Genomic DNA, 26,405 nt, shown 5'->3' with positions numbered 1-26,405 from the left:
TTAAAAATAATATCAATAATATATTTATTTAGATATTTAATAGGTTAATGCTAATTGATATAAGGATATAAATATATATTAAATCTCTATTTATTTTTGGAATCGCTCAAAGCCAATGGCATGTCAAAGGGATTTGGTTTCGATTTGATATTAGAAAATTTCAGTTCTAATTTCAATTGTATTTATGTTTCAATTTTCAATTTTACACCTAATATTATATGTTCATTTTAAAAAGGTAAAAACACTCTTAATTTTTTTTTTTATATCAGAATAATAACAAAAATTAGAAATAAACATAAAATAATAATATTATATTTATATAATATTTATTATCTTTTACTTTATATGTATATAACTAGCATGTGAGACTCGAATAAGTAAATATATTTACAATAAAATTATTAAAAAGATAAAAAATAAATTGGATTATATATCTTAATTACTTACTATATATATATAATTTTATTGAAATTATAAAAAATAAAGTATGTTTCTCAATCAAAATAATAAATATAAGTTTAGTTTTCAAGTTAATATTTTTTTTTATCTTAATATTTAAAATTAAAAAATCATGCGGAATCGTAATTATTAGATGCCCCTTTTGGAAGGAAAATTCTTAAAATGTGTAAATTATTTTATATATTTTATTAATATTATTTTACCTATAAAGTCTTCTCTTAATAAAGGGTATCTTGATTTATCCAAAAACAAAAAATATCTTCATTCATATTTCCTTCATTTATAAAGATTATGTTTAGTAATAAATTATAAGAAAATACTTCGTTTAGGTATTTGAATGTAATTTTATTTATGCATATATATGTGGTTGGCGACTTGGCGTAGACAAAAAGCACCGAGGTCGTAAAAGGGACAAGTGGGTCCTACTGAATCATTATTATCTAATCCATACACACCCAAATTCAGAATGCTCTCTCAACTGTCTCATCCTATTTTTCATACGACCTGCAGAAAAAGAAAAGAAAAGAAAAAGAACGCAAAAGCAAAGAAAAGAAAAGAAAAAAAAAATCCTACCTTTTTGAACTCCCCCTTTCACGAGCTCTTCTGAAAAAGCTAGGGTTTCTCCGCTCGATTTCAAGATTCTCTCTCCATCTTTCCCTCATTCTCTCAATCTATCCACCAGCTATTGTGCACTCTCGCTATTTTATCCTCATCTTCTTCTGATCGCTGCATTGTTGTTGGTGTTTTTTTTTTTTTCTTCTTCTTTCTGGGTATCTTGGCGTTCTAGCGACTAGATGCAGCAGCGGTGCTGTTTGTTTCCAATTTGCCTTCCTTTTTTCTCCCCTCTTTGAATAAAGAGACAAAGAAATGATTTAGTGTAAATACAGCACTTTTTGGAAACTTCCATGTCAAGCAATTTGCGTTGAATGTGATCCAACTATGCTTTTGACACTTCACTCACATTCCATCACATGGGAACTCTGTCTCTGTCTCTCTATTCTCTCCTATAAATGAGAGCTTCATTTCCTTGATTCCCTCTTTTCTTTTGGGTGCTTCATTCCTGAGTAACCTGTGAATTTTGGTTCTTTTATTTTTTAGGTAATATCCCAATCTCTCAGGCCTTTTGGGTACTCTCAGGATGGATGGCATTAATGCTTTCGCTTCGGATTTTCTAAGATTCAGGGAATGTCCTAGCGTTGACATTGAAGGATATTTATAGCATTTTTATGTTTGAAGATCGGGGCATCTCGATAAGTTTCTGGGTTTATTTATTTAGTTGTTCGTATTTAGTTAGTGATGGAGGACATTGGGTTGGTGAAGCAAGGATGGACATGGCTGCAGACGCAGAAAAATGCCTACTCGCGCCTGAAAAATGCAGCCTTATGTTTAAGGGACAAGATAGGTGTATTCATAGAGCGCCATTGGCCGCTGGTGTGCCGTGGATTTCTGAGATTTGGTCAATTAGTGAGTTTCCTTCTGATTTGTTGGAAAGACTGCCTTCTAAGGGGTTTCAAGTCAGTTATAAAACTGAGTTCAGCAGCTTTGTTTCTTATAATGTGGAGTTGCTTTCTTAGCCTCACTTCAATGTCTTGTGTGCTTTATGTCTTGCTTAGTATGGTAAGTCTTTGTAGTTTTGCCCATATCTTTATTTATCTTCTCTGATTTTCTTTTTAATATGATATTCTTGAGCCTGCAATCTGTGTCCTTGTATTTGTGGACTACCAAAGGTAATAAGTGAGTTGAGTTATACCAATGACATCATAGTTTATTTCAGCTGTAAATAATTTGTGTCACATAGTCTGACGATTAGCTGCAGCAAAAAGAAAAAAGAAAAAAAAATTATACTTGGAGTCTGGTTTTGGGAGAAAGGTTTTATTTATTTATTTATTTATTTTTGGGGGGGGGGGTGGTGGTTATGTTGTTGAGTCATTATAGCTTTGTTAAGAAAAGATCACGGATTTATATTTGGTTCTCATGAACTAGAGCATAAAAGAAAACGAGATTGGAGACCTTTGTGCATGATGAGCTAGAGGATTATCATAAAATATATTTTGGATTGCTGTTGTTGTAGAAACAAATCTTTGGGCGTAGATATGCACAAGAGTGTTTCACATATTTATTTTCAGAGCGGTTACAGCAAAAATGCAGGTTGGGAATTATGGCTATACTCATGCTCAATATTGCTCGATGGTTGATATATTTGACAATTTTGATATGTTTCATTGGAGAAGTAATGGCATGAAATGCTGATGTTGCAACCTGCATATTTTGGGGGTAATTCAGGACTTAAAGTTTAGACATGGAATTTAATTTTCCTGCTTTTTTGTATCTTCATATTCCTTAATTAGCCTATCTATTGCTCTAATAAAGAAAAGGAAAGAAAATGTATCTTTCCTTTTTTGGACCCCATTATTGCGTAATATTGTATTTCATGTTGCATCCTTCTTATTTGACAACTTTTCAGATGTTCACATCATCATATGTTGCTTGATCCTTTTAAGCCTTTGCACTTTTGAGCATTAGTGTTTGTTTCTTCATTGATGATTGTGCATGTGAATGCGGCATGAGTAGCCCAAAGTTTTCTTGTACATCAGATTTATGAAGTAGCATCTAATTGAATAGTCTATTTTTGTGTAAATTTCACTGACAGTCAGTCCAATATTTCAGATTGCTGCAGGAGCTGCTGTTCAGTATTTGGGTTATACTCCTGGACTTTTTATTGTAGGTCTATTTGCTATTTTAATTCTGTGGATGTATGCTAACTTCTGGATAACTGGAACATTGTTTATAGTTGGAGGTATGGCTTGGTTTCATCTACATAGTTTGAATTTCAACATTAATCACATGATTTTCGATTCTTGTGTTTTCTCCTGGTTGATATTCAGTTTTTGCATTTTCTTGGTTGATGTTGTTTATGCAAGATAGGATGATATTCATCAACGATTAGCTTCTTTGCTAGCTCCTGTTGTTCAGTAATTAATTTAGAATACATATTAAAGTTACCTTCTATTCTGTACTCTGTAGTCTCTTTAACTAGGCTGAACAATGTGGATTATATTTTTGTTACTCTTCCTCGTCTATTTTAAATTTGTCCAATGTTTTATCAGAAATTGAGTTAGGTGTTCCATTAACACAGTTAAATTTAGAAGTAAAGCTTGCTTTGCTTGATTGCTTCTGCAATATCCCTCAGACATTGAATCACTTTGTTAGTTAGACATTAATAATTCTGAATGGAAAAGAAAGGAGTGAACTGTGCAGTTTGGGGTCCTTTGTGCTATCATTGTCATTCACTTATCCCTTTTTGATGTACAGAACTGAACTTAATCATCCTGGCTACCCCTAAGGTAGTACTGCTGTTGCTTGCTTCGGCTGGAACTGTGTAGATAGCAATACTTGTGTGGGTATTTAACATGCTTGTACATACTGAAAGCAATTTTGCATTTGCTGTAAAAGAATATTTACAGAACAAAATAAACTTGAGCTCTTGACATCAGGATTATAGACATGTGACACCTTTGCCTGTAGTATCATACTGTGGAAACAAGCTGAAGTTAGTTATGATGGCTAGTTTGATGGGAACAACTGACTCAAACATATTTCGCTGTAAATATGGAGGATATACCACTTTAAGAGTCCCCAGTTATAATTAACTTAACTTTAGCAGCAGATACAATGGAAGGATTTAACAATATCTGAATATTCTGGTTGTAATATGGATAACTTATTGTATGCTTTCTATAAATTTCTGGCGTATATCCTCTTGATGTGAATATCTGGACCTTGTAATATCCACGCGTATCTATCTGTATACATGCTATTTTTTTTATGGTACCTTTTGACCGTGGATCTTCCACTTGATCAAAGAATGAATCTTTGCTATTATATTGTACATGGCTTTAAACTTATTTGGCAAAATCGCTGAGCATACATTTTGAAAGTTTCTGGTGAATTTCTCTTCATGCAAGTAATGATTGTTTTCTTCCTCTATATTTCTTTAGATTTTAGGGAATTTATTCTCTAAATCATGAAAATGCAGGTTATCTCTTCTCTTTGAATCATGCGCGTCTGGTGGTCTTAATGGCGACTATGTATGCTATTTATTGTGTGAAAGTTCGAGTTGGATGGCATGGTGTTTTTCTATCAATAAACCTTACATTTTTATCAAATGATGTATTAAATTATTTGCTCCAATGGTGTGATAATATCAATGAAAGTACACGCTTTGAAGAGCAGAAGGAATCTGAAACAGTTATGCAAGATGAGTTCTCTCTGGAGTCTGAATATTCGGTTCCTACCAATGGATCTGAAAAGTTGCAGTCATGCGAATCATCGAGTAAATCAGCTTCTGCTACATCTGTTATCAGTGGCCAAAATGAGTCTTCTACTAGAAAGGTAGTTAGAGAAGAAACAAACTCAGTTGATGAGATGAGAAGGATATTAAATAGTGTAGATCATTATGAAGCACTAGGATTTCCTCGTCATAAACGAATTGATACTACAATTTTGAGAAGGGAATATCGGAAGAAGGTATGTCCAAAATCTATTGACAGGAGTTTGAGTATTAGTGTTCATTTGAACTATTGTGGCAGTATTTTGCAGGCTCAAATTGGTCTAGAAATTGCTTTCTTTGTGTCATATTTCCCTCCTTCCCCAAATTCCCCATTTTCCTTCTCCTTTGTAAGAACATATTCTTATTGCTTGATTCTACACGTGGTAACTAGAACTATTACCAGCTTGAAATTAGAATACCTTCTAATATTTGTGTAGAAGGAGTTGGCAACATAATGCTCTCCAAATAGCCTCCCTAGGAAAACACACACCCCACACACCCCACAAAGAATTTGTAAGAGGATGAAAAGGGAGTGTGGACTTACTGGTTCCCTTTTATAATATATTGTGCTAGGCCATGGTTGTTCACCCTGATAAAAATATGGGAAGTACTTTGGCAAGCGAATCATTTAAGAAGCTTAATTGTGCTTATGAGGTAAGCATATGCATTCAATAGGAATCTCTATATTTCAAATTTAAGTATCTATTGGTTTTAGTTCTATTGACTGATCATAAGGTTTTAATTAATAGGTTCTGTCTGATTCATTGAAAAAGAGGGACTATGATGAGCAATTGAGAAAGGAAGAATTGAAGACTAGGAGTGTATGTCAAAAGTCCCATGTTACTCCTCGTCAGGTAATTTTGGGGTATCCTTTATTCATAATTTCTCTAGCATTGTGGTCATGTAGTTCAGAGTCTTTGTTTTATAATTCATTATTGGTGTGACTTTTATAATAAAAAGTTATATTAGAATGGTCCTATTGAGCCGGATGGCTCTGGAAATAAGTTTTTAATAAGAATTTCAAATTTTCTTTTGCATCAAAATCAATTTAATTATTATCTAGGAATTATGTGAAAAGCTTGAGGTTATGCGGGTAAAGTATTTTGAGTTAAACTAAGGCAAGAAATAAGACTTTCTTAGCTACCCAGTGGTATCATGCCTACATTGCGTGGGGTTGGTGTTGAAGTTGATGGCAGAAGGTTTTGGACCTTAAGCCATTTTTGGATGCCCTTAATTGTAATGTTTTTTGGGATGTTGAAAAAGAGTTGCACCACTTCATTTTGAGTCTTTTAGTGATTAAGTTTATAGCATCATGACAACGATATTAAAAAAATCATATGATTACTCAAGATAGAAAAAATTTGGAACATAACCAAAGAAGAGTTGAAAATTTTTTCTTTTGGGTGAAGGTTTGTAGTAGGTTTGAAGAAATTTAAACTTTCTTTGATTTCTTGGGTGAGAATGTGTGTTTTTTCGTGAAATTGGTTCTACAACTGAACAAATTAGGAAGGAGCTTCTGAAAGACTAAAAGACTCTGGAAATAGAATAACCAGAAAACGCTACCCTTATAGTTTTGAATGTAAAAAGTGTTATATCGTTTGGAAGCTTAAGGGGAAAATTTTTTGTTTTATAAGTTCTTGTCCTCAATTTGTGTGATTAATTACTATTTAGACATGGCAAGTGGAATATGCAGGATCTGTATGGTTTTCTTTAAATAAAAGTGTTTGAATTTTGAGGATCTTGTGATTTTAAGGATTGTCTAGCGGTAAGCTGAGTTTTGGTTAAATCCCATTGTTTGTAGCACCGATCTTTTGGAAAGGCTTTTGAAACTACCACAAAGGGATCCTTATGAAAAGCCCCTCCCTTTGTTATTAAGACATTTTGGAAACTTGTTCTCAAAAATCATTTTGAAGACTTCTTTTTTAATTTTATTCGTGACAAAAGGACTTGAGAAAAATCAGTTTGTGAATTATTATTTTGAAAACCAACTTGTAAAATCTTAGTTTTTTGATAAACATTTTAAGAAAGAGGTTTGGAAGAAAGAAGATTTTTTTTTTTCAAGAATTTTGGATATAAGTTTTATAGTTTTACCTTTTTGGGTCCAAGTAGTTTTACCTTTGTAGTTTTTACCTTTTCATAGTTTTACCCTTTCCCAGGCACTCAAGCCAAAAACGTAGAAGAAAATTATTTTCAAAATCTTTGAGAAAGGAGAATCTTTTTCTTCCAAAAGTCTTTCTCAAATTGTTTCTCAAGCAACTAAGATATTAATAATTTGTTCTCAAAATATTATTTCACAAAGGGATATTATTATTGTGCTTCTCTAGTTTGGTCTAACTAATTAATTTACTCTTATAGTTTTAGAAATACATTAAAATACCATCATAGTTTAATTCTGTTAACTAAATTTTTTTCCGTTAGTTGATACGGAAAAGACTAAATGACCTCACTTAATCTATTACTGCCCTAAATCCCCAAATATCGCCTAAATTAAATAATAGAAAAAACAAGAAGAAAGGAACATCTAGAAAGAAAAAGAGAGAGAAACAGAGATAGAAAGAGTTGGAAGAAAGAGAAATTAAGCTTTCTAGCTCAACTTTAGCTTGCTCATTAGAGACTTCTCAGCATCATGGTCAACGTGGCTCAACTTCATCTTCACCTTCACCTTCACCCTCGAATTATTTACAGCTTTCTGCCACTTAAGAGCTAATATTTTATAATATCCACACCACGTGCAAAGAACTCTACAATCTAAAGTTCTTTACTTTTAACGATCAACTGATCAAAATTGCTGTAGTTCCATTCAACCAATGCAGGTCCTTCAGCAACAATTTCTTCCAAATCAAATACTTATGCTCTTTCCCAATTTCTTCCTCATCACTTTCTTTTATTTCATCAGAACTCCCTTAAAATTTTCATTTCGCTTGCAGGACCAAGAGAAGTCTTTGACATCATCTCCATAGTTTCAAATCGTGGCCGCATTTGCGGGTAACGAAATCAGGTTTGTAACGGTCATAACGTAATGGTAACGATAACGGGTTGTCGTGGCGCAATTTTGGAAAATTTATAAAATTCATGAAATTAAAATATATTGAAAGATATAATAAAAATTAAGTTATACAACTTAATAATAAGTACAAGCATACCAAATAAATATAAAATGCATAAATTTTAAACATTATATATAGTAACTTACCTCAATCATCACCGGAATGAGCGTTTAGTAGGTTATTGAGTAGATCCATCACCTTCATCTTGTGATTGAAATCTTTGATCTTGATTAGGGATGGCAACGGGTAGGGTACCCGCGAAATTGAGAGTACCCAAATCCGAACCCGATTATATGTAAAATTTCCGAATCCGTCCCAAACCCGTTTAGTATTTTAATTTTAATACCCGTACTCGTCCCAAATCCGTTTAACATACCCGAACCCGATTTTTTTACTGCAATTCAATGACAAAAAATTTAAAGATTTGGATATTATAACCCAAATAACAAACCTGAATTAGAAAATTTAGATATACTAAAACAAAATAAATATATTACAAATTCATCATAACACAACCATTAATCAATTATCTATCCAACATAAAATTTTGAACAAATGAAATGTTCCAAAAGATTTTTCCAGAAGCCAAGGAAAACCAGATCATGGAAGCCACTAAGGTTCATTTGGGTAATGCTAATTGATATGCTAGGAAATTACTACTCCAGGTTCAGATATTAAGATTTAAGACCAAGCCAGTAACACTCTGAAGGAAAAATCAACAAGAAGAAATGAATGAACTACTCATAGAAGTTGCACAGATCAATATCTAAGTATGTGATGTCAAACAATTAGCCTCCCAGTCAATTTTCGTTACACTAGGCTGAAGAAAAGGAAAAGAGAGAGAGGAGGCGAGAGGACAAACAGCAAAAAACCAAACAGAAACATAACAAAATAGCTTCTCAAATATCAAAAGCAATTAGTTTGGTAATAAAGTCACAAATAATGGCACGCATCCAGCAATATCCAGATGCCAGACTCAGGTAAAACAAAAAAACACCATATACGGGTTTTTTAAAAGCTAACTCTCTATCCAAATGAAAAAAGCAATTTGCACCAACCCAGAGATAGAGCAAAATCTCATACAAGGAAACTACAAGAACAAGATTAAAAATGCTAATATCGTGCCAATTCAATAATACACAAAGCGCACAAGTGATAAAAAAAAAAAAAACCTCACGAGCAGCTTGCAGACTCTTTATTTTTAGTTTGTGGGATTACTGTTCCTATCGCTGAATGCTTACCCGGTCTTGTTAGAATATCCGTTGTTTGCCTTGGAGCTCTTCAATCAGACGCAGTTGCTCTTGCTTATTGGGAATTACCGCTGCACGTAACCGGTGTGGGAGTATGAGAATGCGCTCTTATCAATACAGGGACGCGAGAGGAATTCCTTGAAGGTAGTACTCAAGGGATGGGGAAAAGGGAGATATAGCTAACTGGGAGGGAGAAGATTTATGGTCGTTGGGGAGAAAAAGGAGACGTCGCCGGTGCCGAGGCTGCCGGCAGTGAAGTGGGGGAGAGAGTCGATTGGGAATTATGGGAAGGGAAGCGGGGGAGAGAGGTGCTGACGGAGAGAGGGAAGTGTATGAAGTAAAATGAAAAAAGGAATTAGGGATTAGGGTTAGTTTTGTTAGTATAGTTAATCGGGTTCGGGTAACGGGTATCCGATCACCTAACTCCGAACCCTACCCGAATCCGAGATGGGTAAAATTTTTCAAATCCGAATCCGCCCAAATCCGTTTTGTAAAAATCCAAATCCGTCCTAATAGGATTTGGGCGGATCGGGTACCCGTGAAAACCCAACCGCTTGCCATCCCTAATCTTGATGATATTGATAGTATTGTGATGGATCAAAGCTAAAGAATAAACCCATACCAAATTGATCATCAGGATTGGACTGGGTTTGGATATGGGAGAATGATTGCTTTGATGAAGACAAATCAAAATATGATGGAGGAGGCTGATATGGATATGGATTTGAGTATTCCATTGAGAATGTCCACCATATCTATAATCACTAGCAGAGGTTGCTTCTGTTGAAGATTCACTTGTATCATAAGTTCCATATCCATAATTATCTACATCTATAGAATACTCTTCATGTGCAACACCTTTTCCCTTATCACCACTACTATCAAAACCACAGGATCTGTTGCAAAGATGGAGTTGGAGCTGGAGATAGACTATGCCTCTGATATGAAAAGGGATCATCATGTGATTGTAATGAACTAGTAGCTCCACGACTTTCACCTCTTTCACCCTGACCACTACCACCATTATCATCGTCATTGGAATTAGATAATATAAAAGAATCTTCTGGTTCAGCATTACCACCGCCTGAGTTAGAGAATTAGCTTGTTGTGATTGTGACGAAGCGCTAAGAATTTTCTTCATCATCAAGTACATGATTTTTCCTTTCCTCCAACCAAGGATTTAGTGGATCTTCCTCGAAAATGTAATCCAAATTAATTGGATTATAACTCTTTTCTTAGCTCATGCTGATTCTTTCTGTTCAAATTCCTCGACTTCAGTCGCATATTGTAGTGAACAAAGACCGCGTGCATGTAATTTTTGATATCGTAATCTGTTCCTTGTCTTTATATTTATAAGTGAAAAAGTGCTCCAATTTCTTTCACAATTAGATGCAGAAGTGGTTTGGCTCAACTGCAAATTATTTATGGTTTAGGAGCACTTTCACCATAATGTAGTATTAAAATATATAATAATTTTAATAATATAGTTTATTTTCTCAAATATTTGATTTTTATATTTTAAAACACTAAAAATATAACATAATGTGTAAATCTTATATTTTTATATGGATAAGTAAACTTAATGGCATTTTGTGCTAAGGTGGATCCAAAACTCTCCATTTTATGCTTTATAGAGTTATATCTACAACAGTCTAAAAAAAATATTTGTTTTATTATACATGCAAATGCTAAAATTGTTTATTAAAATTACTCAAGCTAGGTATATATTATATACTTGGTTCAATGCATGACCTTAATTTACCAAATCACTTCCTAGTCTTTAAATAACATTTTTAAGGCCCGCCATGATTTCACTATCATTTTCAATATCACATGGATCCCACTGATATTGAGAATTCAAAAAATATCCTGCAAATTATAAAATTATTATTAAAATTTGTAAGATATAGAAATTATTAAAGTAGTAAGTATTAAGTTTATGTGCTTCTTGCCATGGTTTTAAATCGTAATCGCGGCCACGTTCGCGATCGCAGTTGCGGGTAACGAAAACAGGCCTGCAATGGCTGTAACGTAAAACTTTTCAAAAAATTTTAATGTTACGGGCTTGCGAGGCGCACCTGTGCCCTTCAAGGCGCCATGTATGTAAATAGCTCTAAATTTGCCCTAGACTTAAAACTTTTAAGATATCACGGCAGCAGCAGCAAGCAACAGCAGTAAGAGAGAAAGAAAAAGAGAGAAAAAAAAAGAAGAGGAAGAAAAGAGGAAAAAATTAATCTTCAAGAATCTCAACATACCAGGTAAATTATTCTTGATCTCTTTTTTCAGTTTATCATTCTCCTTCCTTCTTTTCATTTTTTCTCTTTTTCTCCTTCTCTCCCATGGCTGTCATACTGCCAAAATGTTGCTGTAATTCTGCCAGCATGCTGCTGCCCTTTTTTTATGTTCATTTTGTTGATGGCTGCTCTTCCATAGTTCCATCATTTGCCACCAACCCGCTGCTTCTGTCCATTAATGTTTCTGTTTTTTTTTTTAATTTTTTTTTTTACTTTATGTTAATTATCCATGAATTGTGGCTGTGAAAGTAGCACTAGTATTATAAAAATTTGTGATTATAAATGTGAATTGTGAATATAGATAGCTAGTTTAGCTAGCAAATAAAGATTATAATATAGTATTTGTCTATTTGATTATGAATTTGTGATTGTAAATGATAAATGTGAATTGTGAAGATTGAAGAGTAATTGGTTTTATTGTGGATTTGATGTTTGGTACTTCGTTTTATTGCATGTAGCTTTATACTACTTGAATTTTAATGAATTTTTGAATTTTTTTTGTGCGCCTTGCGTTGCTCAGGCACATGCTTGTGCCTTGCGCCCAGGCTCCTAAACCCCCTTTATGCCTTAAGCCTTTCACAACTATGTTCTCTCATTCCACATGCCCTCAAATGAAGCAATTTATTTCTTCATTTCTTTGTATTCATTTTCCAAATACACTTTAGAGATCTCATATGTTAAAGGTGATGATACATCAGGTCTAACTTCAGGAGCTGATATGAGTAATGGCTTTGTCCATAGTGACTCAATCACGCTAAAAGGTAATCTGTTGTGGATAATAAAATTACCAAAGGCTTTCAGCAACTCTTTTTTTCTGCGACTTCAGCCATTTGGTTTTAATCTTTGGTTGCTTCATACTTTTGCTCTTTTCTAATTCAATTTCAACTGCTGCTAATCTATAAGCAGGCGTTGATGTTTGCTCAACAAATCTTGATCCTTCTCTACCTCTCACGATCATTCGCTTTTCGAGCGAGGAGCTTGATGGCTACTCCTACCACTTTCATAATGAGAAACTCTCCTTCTATAAGTATTTTCATCAAACTGCCGTATACTTTCGCGTCTCGCAATTTCTAATTCAATTTCTTCTTCATTTGATTCTGAACCCTCAGCTTCTTTCATTTTCATGATTTCATCTTCCAACTCCCTTGCCCTCATTGCTTTATCCATTTTTGCAGCTTTAAAATCCCTCAACATTTTTCATATCTTTTTTTACTTCTGCAGAAACTTTTTGATAACCAACAACTTATCATGGTTTATTTGCCAAATGCCGCTTCAAGTGAATTATTCCCCCAGTTATTTGTCTACAAAAATTACAGGTCATTTCTCCTTTCCTGTAGGAGTGGCAAAATTCCATCGAACATCTTGACTTAGTTTATCAGATCCCTCTCTTGGCATTTTTAAATTATAAAATAATATATTGTAAAACAAAAAATATATTATCAAATTAATATGCAAATTATTAAATTTAAATTTACTTTATGCAAAATCATTAAATTATTTAAAGAAACTACCATTTTAGTTTAAGATAATAATTTTTAATAAAGTATAAAACTTAATTTTATAATAAAGTAAACTTGTAAGTTGTAACTTGTAAAGTTCATTAAATTAAAAGATATTTAAAGATATAATCAAAATTAAGTTATATAACTTTAATAATAAATATAAATATATCAAATAAATATAAAATCTATAAATTTTAAACATTATATATAGTAACTTACCTCAATTAATACCATTAGAATGATCGTTTAGGGTAGACGTTCTTGAGTAGAAATTTAAATATATAGACTGTTGTCAAAAAATTTAAGAGAAATAAGGTAATTTTTTTTGCTTGAAATGGAGGTTGGAAATAAGTATGGAAGAACTCAGTGTGCTGGAGGAGCTAGAGAGAATGCTTAATGGACTGCTTGGCTTGCTGGTTGTGGCAAAGACACAAAGTAGTAAAGAGTAAAGACTAAAGAGAAGTAGAGAAATCAGTTTTTTCCCCCTTCAATAATGCATTTCACATGATAGAGGCTGGTGCTGGGTGAATAAAACAACAATTATTGTACTGCTCTGCAAGATTCCTGAATTTGAGCAGTTGATGTGAAATAAAGAAAAGCAATGGCTGTTACATCACGGCCTGTAACGGCCGTGACCATTGCGTAGCGGCCATAATGGCCGTTATAGCAGTAAAATTTGTCTACTGTTATTTACATGCCTTAACAGCCACGGCCTGCTTATAAACCTGTAAATAATGTAACGGCCGTTATTTAAAACCATGATCATCTCTCTCCATTTTCATTGCTGAATTCAACAACATCAATGACTTTCTCATCTTTAACATCATTCATGGTGGTAACCCACATTGGTCCTTTGTCACAAATATAATCCAATATATACATATCTTCACACCAGAGACAAAGACCCTTTTCTTTGCTTTCATTAATTCTGACAAGTTCTTGGAGATTGCGAGATGAACATAACCCATAGTGGAAATTTTGTGCAATCAGATGGGTAAGAATTTGGGGTACAATGAGAGAAAAATAGATAAATCTTGATACAACCAAGAATGTGAAAGAGAATAACAACAAAAAAAATAAAACAAGAAAGAGAAGGAAAGAGAGAAGAACCGTATAAGCAAGAAATGAGGAAGAGGCGAAGAATTAACATCAAAACCCGTGGCCAAGAATCATCAGCTCTGAACCCTATAAAACACAGCACAAATCTTGCTTCTTCGTGCTTGCTTTTACTACCTACTGGTAGCTATCCTAAAGCAACGACTCGTGTGTCCTAAAGCAACGACTCACATGTCTTCAAGTAATCCTTGGCACTTTTAGAGGGATGCAAGAAATTTACTTAGAGGTCGCGATAATGGAGGGATAGTTCGACTAGTTTCATTTAACATGAGGGGAGTAATTTAGGCAAAGAAATTAATATTTCTCTTCTTTGACCAATGGTGTAACGGAGAAAATGGAGAGAAACAGACGGTTGTCCATTCCAGTTAACGGAATTAAATTACGATGGTATTTCAATGTATTTCTAAAACTGTAAGGGTAAATTAATTAGTTAGATCAAACTATAGGGGCACAATAGTAATTATCCCTTTCACAAAACAATTCTTATCAAATAATTATCTCAAACAAAATTAAAAATGAGGTCTTTAGAATGATTTTGGAGAATACATTTCAAAAATGACTTGATAATTGAAGAGTTCTTCTATAAAGAATTCTCTATTGCAATTTCAAAAGCCTTCTTGAAAGGATGGAACTACAAACCATGGGATTTAATAAAAACCTAGCCTTACTACCAAGCAATTCTTGAAATCACAAGATCTATAAATTTCAATACTTCTACTTGATAGAAAACCATACTGATCCTATATATTCTGCCATCCACATTCAAAAAGTCATTAATTCCACATTGAGGATTAGTAATTTTCCCCTTGGACTTCCAAACTAAAATAGATAATTGCCAATATTTCAATTATTGCGATTATCAACAGGCATGATGTAATACATCTTACATCCAAAATCGTAAGGGTATCTATTTCTGATTATTATATTTTCATAACTCTTTTAACTCTTTAAAAGCTCTTTTTTTCATCAAGAAATCAAACAAAGTTTGAATCTTTTCAAAACTCACTATAGACCTTCACTCAAAGAGAAAAGGTTTTTAACTCTTCTTTTGTTTTGTTCAAAATTTTTTCTACCTTAGGTGATGACTTGGTTTTTTTGATTGCCGGTATGATGATATGAACTCAATCACCAAAATAAAGTGGTGCAACTCTCAACGTCTTGAAAAAACAGTACAATTCAGAGCATCCAAAATTAGCTTAATGTCCAAAACCATTTGCCATCAACTTCTACTTAGACTTATTCAAACCAGCTATTTTTAGTGTAAACATCTCATGCTATGAGCCAATTGGTAGTAGTAGAAATGATGAGAAGTTCTTTGCAACCGTGGAATGGCTATTGCAAAGTCGGTACAACCTAGAGTTGGAACCCATCATTGATATGGGAGTGTTGACTTATTTATTGATTTCTTTTTAGTGATGTGATTTGATTACGGATTCTAGGCATAAATTAGGATCCTTAATTATTTTGATTATTTGCTTCATGTTTAGTTGTAATTCTTTGTGTATAAATAGTCATGTAAATCACTTGTAAAGATTAAGACTGAATACAAGAATGATCTGAAATTCTCCAAAATTCATCGTGGTATTAGAGTTTTTTCCTGATTTTAGGGTCTAAATTTAATTTTTCCTCCTTAGGGTTTCTAAAACCCTAGATCTACCTTTTTGATACTATCTTATCTAGGGACATTTTTTCATCTCACCGCCGCCACCAGCAGGGTCGCCAGATTGTTGCCAGCCAGCTTTCTAACTCTGACACTGGAAAGCCATGCGTGAGGGTCACGCGCCCTTCCTTCTCGGCGCGTGAGACTCTATCCAATGCTTCTACGCCGCCCAGTCCACTCCGGTGTCGTTTCTGACCTCCTTCCGGCCATCCCATGTCGCTACTTGGTGATTTAGTTGGGCTCTTGTGTGTACAACCTTGCGTACCTCTTATTCTGTCGCGGTTCATTTGTTTTTAAAAAGATCTCGATTCCTAACCCTGATAATCCTTCCTTGCAAATTAATCCCGTGAAACTTGATGGAACCAATTATCTTGCTTGGTCAAGGTCTTGTTTGTTGTTTATCAAGGCTAGAGGATTGTAGAGCTATGTCAAAGATCACTTGCATTGTGACTATTATGGAAAATTGAGGCATACTAAGAAGACTTCTAGAAGTTACATGGTCGTCCCACTGGAGGCCGTGGGGGAAACGAGGTATTTCTAGAGCTCAAACTAATTTAGCAGAAACTGTGGAGGAGCCCTTTAAGGAGATAATAGTTGCTCAGTTCCTTTCCCCTAATGAAATTTAGAGTCTCAAGCGCCTTCTGTCTCATATTGACACCTCTTTCTCTTTTGGTGTCATATCTAACTTTGTAAAGTTAGTTAACGCTTCCTCTCTTGATACTGTTCTATGAATTATTGATTTTGGTGCGAATAGACACATGACAGGCTCTTCTAAAGACTTTTTACATTATTTTTCTTCTCTAATCAAAGACAGCATTAGAATTGCTGATGGCTCGTGTACTCCCACATTCGCAACATGTTCTATTATTTGTGCATCCAATATTAAATTATCATCTGCCTTTCATGTTTTTGGTTTTCCTGTCAATCTTTTATCTAAAATTGAATTCTTTCTTGATCATTGTGTTATTCAAGATCTCACAGGGAAGAGGATTGGCAATGGTAGACTGTATAATGGCTTATACATGTTTGAAGGTGATCTAGGTTCTTCGATATCTCAAGCCTGTTTTGGAGAAAGTAAGGATGTTAATAAGAAAATAATACAGTGGCACAGACAGTTAGGACATCCATCATTTTTTGTCTTAGAAAAACTTTATCCTAGTTTATTTGTTAGAACTCATTTTAATTCTTTATTTTGTGATGCTTGTGAGTATGCTAAGCACACTAGAATCTCTTATCCTTTGAGTCATAAATAAAGCCAAATTCCTTTTGTGACTATTCATTCTGATGTTTGGGGGCATACTCAAACTGCCTCATTGGGTATAATCGATGGTTTGTCATTTTTATTGATTTCTGTACTCGAATGACTTGGGTATATTTGATTAAAGCAAAAAGTGATGTCTTTTCTTGTTTTCAATCCTTTCACAAGCGTTGTACTCAATTTGATACTAAGGTGAAAATTTTGAGAACTGACAATGGAAGAGAACATATGGATAGTAGATTTTCTGCTTATTTGGAGTCCAATGGGATACTACACCAGACATGTCCTTATACTAGTGTACAAAATGGTGTTGCTGAAAGGAAAAATAAACATCTATTGGAGGTAGTTTGATCTTTTATGTTCACCATGAACCTATCTAAAGCATATTGGGGAGATGCAGTTTTTGTATCTACCTATCTTATCAATCGAATGCCCCTTAAGGCCCTTGACTTTATGAGTCCTTTAGAGGTTCTATAAGAAAGAAATTCATACATTATTCCACCAAAAGTATTTGGACATGTTTGCTTTGTCCATATTAGGACGGCGGGAAAGTTGGTCTCCAGGGTCTTTAAATGTGTGTTTGTTGGGTATTCTCCGAACACAAAAGAGATACAAGTGTTATCATCTTCTATCTAAGAAATACTTATCAGTATGGATGTTACTTTCAGAGAAATTGAATTCTACTTCAGTACCACCCATTCACCTCTTCAAGGGGAGAATAATGAGTAAGAAGAGGTGATCTCGAATTTTGTGATTCTGAATGATATGGTTCAGAGGGAGTGTTCTAGTAGACGGAGGGAGATGTCTAATTTGGGGGAGAGAATTGGACGTTTGGACAAGTTAGATTTGATAAGGTATTCGAGGAGAGACAAGGCAAAAGAAGCCATTATGTAGCTTACTCAGAGTCAAGAATCTTTGTCTCGTGAGTTACCCACGACTCTTGAATACTCCAATGATTTAGATAAACCAATTGCATAGAGAAAAAGTGTGAGATTTTGTACCAAACACCCTATTTCTAACTTTATTTTGTATGAATTCTTATCTCCCTCCTTAGGGCCTTTACCTTATCTATTTTTGCTATGTCTATTCCACAGGATTGGAAGCTCTCACAGATCTTAAATGGAAGGGAGCAATGATTGAAGACATAAAAGCACCGGCAAAAAATGAGACATGGGAGCTTGTCTCTCTCCCACCTAAGAAGAATTTTTTTTTTTGCTATAAGTGGGTATCACAGTGAAACATAAAGCTGACGACACAATTGGACGGTTTAAGGCAAGATTGGTTGCTAAAGGTTTCACTTAAACCTATAGAGTGAATTATTAAGAGACATTTGTCCCAGTTGCAAAAATGAACTTAATCATAGTCATCTTGTGCTGCAACCAATTTGGATTGGGGCTTACAGCAGTTTGATGTGAAGAATGCATTCCTCCATGGAGATTTAGCGGAAGAGGTGTACATGGAGATCCCTCCTGGGTTTGCTGATGAGAAGACACAAGGAAAGGAAAGTAAATTAAAAAAGGCTTTGTATGGGCTAAAATAATCTCCCAAAGCTTGGTTTGACAGGTTTAGCAGAGCCATGATATCTTTTGGTTACCAATAAAGCAATGCTGATCACACTCTGTTTATTAAATATCACAAGGATAAGATCACCCTTCTTGTTGTGTATGTCGATGATATAGTGGTGACAGGCGATGCAAAAAGAAAATGGCTCAACTAAAAAATTTGTTAGCTTAAGAATTTGAAATCAAAGATTTAGAAAAGTTTCAATATTTTCTAGCTATTGAGGTGGTCAGATCAGAAAAAGGGATCTTTATCTTCCAAAGAAAGCACATTTTAGATCTTTTGGAAGAAACTAGTATATTGTGCTGTAAACTAGCAGAATCTTCCATTGAAAGTAATCACAAGATGCAAGCAGGAACTGATGAGTCCATGGTTATTGGAAGATACTAGAGATTGGTAGGGAGATTGATTTATCTCTCACACACTCGACCAGATACAGCCTATATTGTTAGCTTAGTCAGCCAATTCATACATGACTCTTGTGAGACTTAAAAAAATAGTCACCTCCGAGTTGAAGTTTTTATAGATGCAGATTGAGCAGAATCTCTGGCTACTGCACAGTTGTGGGAGGGAACCTTATCATCTGGAGGAACAAAAAACAAAGTATTGTTGCTCGGTCAAGTGTTGAAACAGAATACAGAGTAATGGCTCAAGGCGTGTGTGACTTTTATGGTTGCACAAGTTATTGGAGGAGCTGAGGTTGCCGGAGAGAAACAAGATAACATTGTATTGTGACAATTCAGTTCAACAAGAACGGACGAAGTACATTGGGATTGATCAACACTTCATTAAAACAAAAAAAATTAATAGACGGTGTCTTGAACTTAGTTCACATGACTTTTACCGGGCAACTTGTGGATTTTTTTATTAAAGGGTCCAACAATAGAGCTTATTTGCAAGGTGGGCATGTGCGACATCTATGCACTAACTTGAGGGGAGTGTTGACTTATTTGCTGATTTCTAGCGATATGATTTGATTTGATTTGATTGCGGATTCTAGACATAAATTATGATTCTTAATTATCTTTGTAATTATTTTGATTATTTGCTTCCTGTTTAGTTAATAATTTTGTGTGTATAAATAGTCTTGTAAATCACTTATAAATATTAAGGGTGAAATACCGAAATACTCCAAAATTCTTTAGGGAGACAATAGTGAAGTAGATTATTCTCCAAAATTCTTCGGGGGAGCGAATAGCGAAGATGACTATGAAATACCTGAGGGGGAAAAGACTAGGAAAAGTATTTGTGGCAGCACTTTTACTTTATTATCTTCCTATTTATTTTCCTCTTGTATATTTTTCCAACAGAACATTGTTTAGGTCTCATTTGTATTATTTTCTTTAATGTTTTCTTTTCAAAAGCCAACAAGACATTGTTCATCTATTACCTGTCACTATTTATATGTGAAGATGCAAGTTGCAAACACTAGTCAAAGCTTACAAAATTTTCAAAAATGGTATCCAGTTCTTTTGTTTGAGGAGATATCATTTTCATCATGAGGGGTGCTAGGAGGTAGACTTTTCAATAGATAGCATTCATGAGCCTTTCATATTAGGGTTCTGAAGGATGTTTTGGCAGGAAGAATCAAGAAGATCTTTCTTTGCCTTAACCTTACAATTACAAGAAATTGTAGTTTCTTTTAGTAGTCTGTGTTGAGAAACCTTGTATATAGTACTTTGAAACGTCAAGAACCCTTTTTAAAGTCCTGTATGAATGGCTGGTTCTACTGCCTACTTGCATAAAGATACATTATTTGCATTTGACTGCATTAGAATGTTTTGTGACCTTTTGATATATTAAGCAGGGCAACGAAGACTATTGCTCTGAGGAGTCGAGGCGTATACAGTGCACAAAATGTGGCAATTCACATATATGGGTGTGCACCAATAGGAGCAAGGCAAAGGCCAGATGGTGTCAGGTGGGTCCTCTACTTCTGCTAGTTGAACTCCCCTTTGTTTATCAATTCTGCATTTTATTTTCTTAATTTATCATAAGACTAGTTTTGGCTTTAGGATTGCTGCCAATACCATCAAGCCAAAGATGGAGATGGGTGGGTTGAATACAAAGGCTCGTTGGTCTTTGATAGGCCTCAAAAGGTATGTTCCTCCTAGGGAAATAATTTTATATAAATATAAATTGGAGTTAATGTAGTTATCTATACATGAATCCTAAATTCTGGATGCTTTTTCAGTTATAGCTTGAGCTTTTCGTTTATCAATTTGTTCATAGGTTTTTAATATTGTTTCCGTTACATGGCCTTAGGTAAACTTTTGACATGGACAAAAATTATTGCCTCAGATGATTTGTCTTGGTTGACCTTTACAGTTGTGTTTTTAAAAAAAAAGCAGTTTAAGCAGCTTGATGAATGAGAAAATCTAAGGCTTTATGCTTAATCTTATTGTTTTTATCTCTGGTTCAGCTAGTAATATGTGTTCTATTTCATAAATGATTCAATTTTGTTTGATTTGTAGTGATTTGAGATTTGTGCTATGGTCACTATGCTTATCAGTTATTTATTTATTCTAGGTGGAAATACCCTGTGCTTTTGTCTGTGCTGAAAGTAAAATCTTTGATGTGTCAGAATGGGCTATTTGTCAGGTCAGTATTACTTTTAGTTTTTATTTTTGGATGTTGTCCTGATGCTTAAGATTCTTACTTGCCAATAACTTATTTCGACTACTTTCAAGGTTGTGTGTACACATTGAACTTAATTCTAAGACCTTTATAATACAGGCAGATAACTGATGTAAACAAGATTTTAGGTTTTATTGAATTACTATGTAGGCCTTGTGATATGTCAACATTCATTAGTTAACATCCATATATTTCATTCCTGTTACCAAGTTGGTCCTCCCATTAATATTTTTGGAATATTCAGTTAGCTAAAGAGAATATATTAAACGGAGACCCTAAACTAAAATTATTATTACATACTAGCAGAAGAGCAGGCTTTTTCACTATTTTTAAGAAAAGTGAAAGTGCTGTTTTACCTTGCTGCATGAAGTTCTCCTCTTTTTTTTTTTTTTTTTTTTAAATAAACTTTTTTATTAGCCGTTGTTATACTTATTATATGATTATGTCATACTAAAAGAAAAGACCTTCCTTATCTCTCCCTTTCTCTCTTTATATCCCTATCTGCTCTACCCTATTACCTAAATTAGGTTGTGTTTTATGCAAACTGCCCCCTTCCCTATATGCAAGTCTTTGTCATGATGGGTGGTATGGTTGGCATTTTAATAAAAGTTTACCTTTTATTGTAGGTAAATAACATTTAATGTAAATTTGTAATGAATACCACAATTAAAGCTTCTTCTTTTTTTTTTTTAAATGAATAATGTAATTCTTTTAAAGCTTCAATGTATATATATATATATAATAATTTGTTGTTTAGTATATTTATGATATTTTTATTAATTATGTGTATAAAAGAAAGGTTTTTCTATTAACCATAAGTTAATTTTTATATAAAGTTAATTTGTATTTTATTAATTTAATCAAAACATTTGTTATTTTATATTGTTTATAGATTGTAATTTGTTCTTAGTATATTTGTTTCTATCTATTTAATTTAAAGTGAGCTAATATCTACAATCTAAGTTACAAGATGCACTGATGTTCAAGCAGTAATTAAAATGTGTCGACCCATTTTTATAGAATCACACTCAATTTATAGAATCAGCTCAAATAATAAATTTAACATTCAAACAGCCCGTGTTATAAATTGCATATTATAAATATTGAAATTGAAGCTAACAGACAAATGAAATTTAATGATAAGTTCAAGATCGATATCAAATGCATTTTTATATATGAAATGTTTAAATATAATAAATTCAAAATTGTTATTTAGTTTTCTTTAACTTCAAAGAAACATGTAACTTATTAAATACGTATTCAATTGTAACAATCACTTGTTTTGTTGATATTTGTTGAAACATATAATTAAAATAGAAAAAGAAAAGTTACTTATGATTTTTCCACTAATAAGAAAAATGAAATAGCAACTTAATTGCTTTTACCATCATCCTTTAATATACTTAATTAGGGGTGTGCAATTGGTTCAGTTTCGAACTGAAAACCGAAATTTACTTTGTTGAAGAGCCGAACTGAATTGAGTAATAGGACCAACTGAACTGAACCAAACTAAAATAAATTGGTTTGGTCTGATTATAGTCTATCGGTTTGCAAATCCATTCACAACGCTTTAGACCAATCTCAGCAATCTGCAAGTTTATCTCAATCATTCAACATTCAGACGAACTTTAAACCAAAATTTTTAACATTCAAACCAAAATTTCAATAGTTAATTCATCCCATCTCAACAATCAAATGATCTCAAATTTTCTTCAAACAAACTCAATGATTAATTGACTTCAAATAGTTCTGCAAAATCAATCATTGAACTCTTCCACATAAACTTCAGTAAACCAAAACTTAAATTAAACTCAATAAACAAACCCAAGTACCTAACAAACAAAACAAGTCCAATATCCCAAATTTGCAACAATAGAGAACATATGTATATACATATGTTTGTGCACACACACACACACACACACACACAAGCGTAGACACCGAACCAATTGGACTGAATTGGTTCAGTTTGAAGTGAAACTGCACATCCTTATACTTAATAAGGAAGCACTTCTATTGTTCCTAAAAGCACTGAGAGTAACATTCACTCATTTTTTATTTATCTTTTAGTTTATTGCATCAAAAGGAACAAATGCTAAAACACATAGTTTCGCAATGAGAAAGTGTGATGCATATTGCATGTAATGGACGACTTTGTGGATCAAGTTCTGTAGTTTTTCTCTTGTTGTTCCCCTTAATTGATTTTGATTGATATCATGTGTTTCACATGGTAAAGCCTAATGCGGCCAAGGATGAATAACTCTTCTTTTTGTTAAGGTTGGGATTTGCGAACATAAAAACCATCAACAGTTTTTGTCCTTGGGACAAAGGGGGGATGACTTTTGTACAATAAGTATGCATAAATTCTTTAAAATGTCCATGTAATGTTAAAAAATATATATAAATTCTTTGGATCTTAATTGCCTTTATTTTCCCCATTTTCTGATTTAATTTTTGAATTACTAAGAATGTTCCATCCTTTTGATTTTCAAGAATTCTGGGCTTTAAGGGATCTTATTGCTTTTGTGCTCTATATCTATGATTTGGCAAGGCTTTTGGTTTTGGGTGATTTCTTTAACAAGATATAGTTGTTTGTTTGTCAGTTAGTGTCATGTGTATGTGTAGCAATTTGGCAGGATTTGAGCAATTCTTTGGTCTTATTTTTTCCCCTAAATTCAATAGATTTTGGGTTGTGGTTTATTTATATCCAATGTTTATTGCATTTTTGGGCTTTGATCAAGAAAATATGGAGAATAGGTAAGCGTAGAGTTTTCTATTATGGATGTAAATCATATCATGGTCACGTTCACAATCATGTGTATGGAAGTAGACCTGTAATGGCTGCCGCATAACTGTAACAGCCTGTCAGTACACAATTTTTTTGCCTTCTTTTTTAAAAAAAAAGTTAGCAAAATTTAGAAGACGAATAGATATTTAAAGATTAACACTTTAAGTTACACAACTATTAAGCATTAATATATAAAATATATCATTTTTAGACATCATTACCATTTATCAATTTAAAATTAAAATATTATGTAGATTAGATAGTAAATTATAATGCTTCCTACTATAAAAATAATTAAAAAAACTAGCATTAAACATAATATTCTTCAATAAACAAGCAAAAGCACTGATAAAAATCCTTACCCCTTGCAAGATATAGATGTATATAACTACAAAGATAGTTGACTATCTCAACTTAAGAAAGAAGTGAAAGATCGGTAAAAAGATAGAAAATTTAGATGGAAATTTGGAGGAGTAAGTGAGCTAGCAACTTTTTTTTTTTCTTCTGGATATGAGAGGCAGCAACTTAAAACTTCCTAGACTAGAACAAAAAGAAATGAGATTGAGCTACTGACCCCGTCTGGCCCTCAGAATGAGGGTAGGTAAAGGACTATTTGTTGTTACTTAACAATAAATAATGGCCTTTACCGTTACATGACTGGTCTAACGGTCTTTACAGGAACTTCTTTTCCCCTTTAAATAATGGGTGGCATGGTAACATGTGGCAAAAACTGATAAATAACTTTATGATGGCCTTTATTTAACACCATGTTTCCTACCCTCTTTCATCAACTCTTATTTCAATGGTAAGTTGTTTTTTATTTTCTAATTGTTTGCTTTTAGATTCTTTCTTTTACGTAAATCATAAATGACACAGGTTTATAGGTTGTTTCTTTTGTGTTTTGACTCTCAGATTGACTTTTTGTTGCTAGTGATAGTTGAACTTGTCGTCAAAATTTGTTTCCATATTGCGATAACTTCTCATGGAAACCTTTCAAATGGAACCAGTCGGTTCTTTTTTTAATTCAGTTCAGTTTGGTTTATATTTTCTCTCATTCAGTTTTTGTTAGATTGTCACTAGTGAGAGTTCAAGTAGCAGGTCCTGTGATCCAGCAAATGGTATTCAGAAAGCACTCGCGATACTGTAGATTTTATATGATTTCCTGTCATGGCAGATGGAAATAATGCTATGATATTCCTTGCAGCTCCTCTTTGGAACAAGATAAGAATGGAATAGCTATTCTTGAATCTGGTTTAATTTAATGTGGAGTCATTTCTTCATGGATAACTATTTTATATGCTGAGTTTTTAATTACGATTTTAGATGTAGAATAGATATTATTCAATTTTGTAGCATACAAGTTCTACATGACTGGAGATGGCAACCCCATGTCCTTTTAGTTGTACGAACTGAACAGGGTTCCCATGGACGAATGATTAAAAGAAAAGTTTCTTTTACATATGAAATTTCCTATCCAGAATCTTACATCCTGAAGAATTGTTTGTTGCAGGGAATGGCATGTAGGCCTAATACCCATAGGCCTAGCTTCCATGTAAACATGGTTGGTTTGGAGAAGACACAACGTTCGAAATCAAGCAGATACCCTTGGGATTTGGATGCTGAGATGATGGATGATGATGGAAAAGAATTTGAGCTGTGGCTTCAGCAGGCATTGGCTTCTGGGCTCTTTTGTGAGACCTCCACACGGAGAAAGAGCTGGAGTCCATTCAAACTGCATCAAAAGAAAGGGAAGAAGCAATGGCGAAGGTCATCTACTTGAGTGATTGACAAGATTTTAATGGAGTAGTACAGAAAATTTCATAGCCCATCCAAGTAAAGTGTAACTGTGTCGTAGGTGATTATGTCAAAGATCAGATCAACCAATGTGATCTGATGATCCCATTTCCAGCCAAGACGAGTTTTGGGGTGAGCTGCCTTAACCAACAACATTTTAGAGCATATTTTGAGCGCAATATGACACCTGAAACCTCATTGCAATGTCCGTACAGCAAGAAAATGAAAAAGAAAAACAAAGAAAATCATCTCAATGAGATGCATGTTGATTTCTCATTTCGTGTACATATTATGTTCAATAAAATTCTCATCTTGACTCGTGCACTTGCTTTCCTTTTAGAGATATTCAGCTGTTGCTGCTTGCTTCGTAATTTGGTAAATGATACAACTTTTTTGATGTAATCAGATTTGTTTCAGTTCTTAATGTATTGATTGAATTAAACTACGTACCCCAAATTAAAATTTAAGAAATTTTAAGATACAAATTGAAGAGACAATGGAAGGATGAATATTTAGGGACAATGGATAAAATAATTTATTTATGGTTTTTATTTGTTTATTTGCAGAAATGTTAAAAGGCCTACTGATACTCTTGCCTGATTTATTATATCCTGGAGTATTACATTTACATGCCTAATAATGCAAGTGTTTAAACAGAGAGAAAATCCCACTGCTCCACTAAGATTGAAAAATATTTATTTGGAACGAAT

At 33.6% G+C, this 26,405-nt stretch overlaps 1 protein-coding gene across 4 annotated transcripts; it reads left to right on the top strand.

Moving 5' to 3' along the window:
• Positions 1–942: 942 nt before the first annotated feature.
• Positions 943–26,151, top strand: LOC110610556 (dnaJ homolog dnj-5). Of its 4 annotated transcripts, XM_021750535.2 has the most exons (10): positions 945–1,336; positions 1,558–2,076; positions 3,127–3,256; positions 4,496–4,986; positions 5,363–5,443; positions 5,539–5,643; positions 20,284–20,397; positions 20,492–20,575; positions 21,006–21,077; positions 25,412–26,151. In XM_021750535.2, the coding sequence occupies exons 2-10, from the start codon at positions 1,756–1,758 to the stop codon at positions 25,679–25,681; spliced, it is 1,668 nt and encodes a 555-aa protein (XP_021606227.1). In that variant the 5' UTR covers positions 945–1,336; positions 1,558–1,755; the 3' UTR covers positions 25,682–26,151. The 4 variants fall into 4 exon arrangements, with proteins under 4 accessions (XP_043810742.1, XP_043810743.1, XP_021606227.1 ...); XM_021750534.2 differs by having other exon boundaries at positions 945–2,076; XM_043954807.1 differs by lacking the exon at positions 5,363–5,443 and having other exon boundaries at positions 943–2,076.
• The last annotated feature ends 254 nt before the right edge of the window (positions 26,152–26,405 follow it).

Source organism: Manihot esculenta, chromosome 3, assembly GCF_001659605.2.
Source record: "Manihot esculenta cultivar AM560-2 chromosome 3, M.esculenta_v8, whole genome shotgun sequence".
In the NCBI taxonomy this organism is placed as follows: Eukaryota; Viridiplantae; Streptophyta; class Magnoliopsida; order Malpighiales; family Euphorbiaceae; genus Manihot; species Manihot esculenta.
Note: the sequence above shows the minus strand (reverse complement) of the source record. Positions and strands in the feature narration are given on the sequence as shown.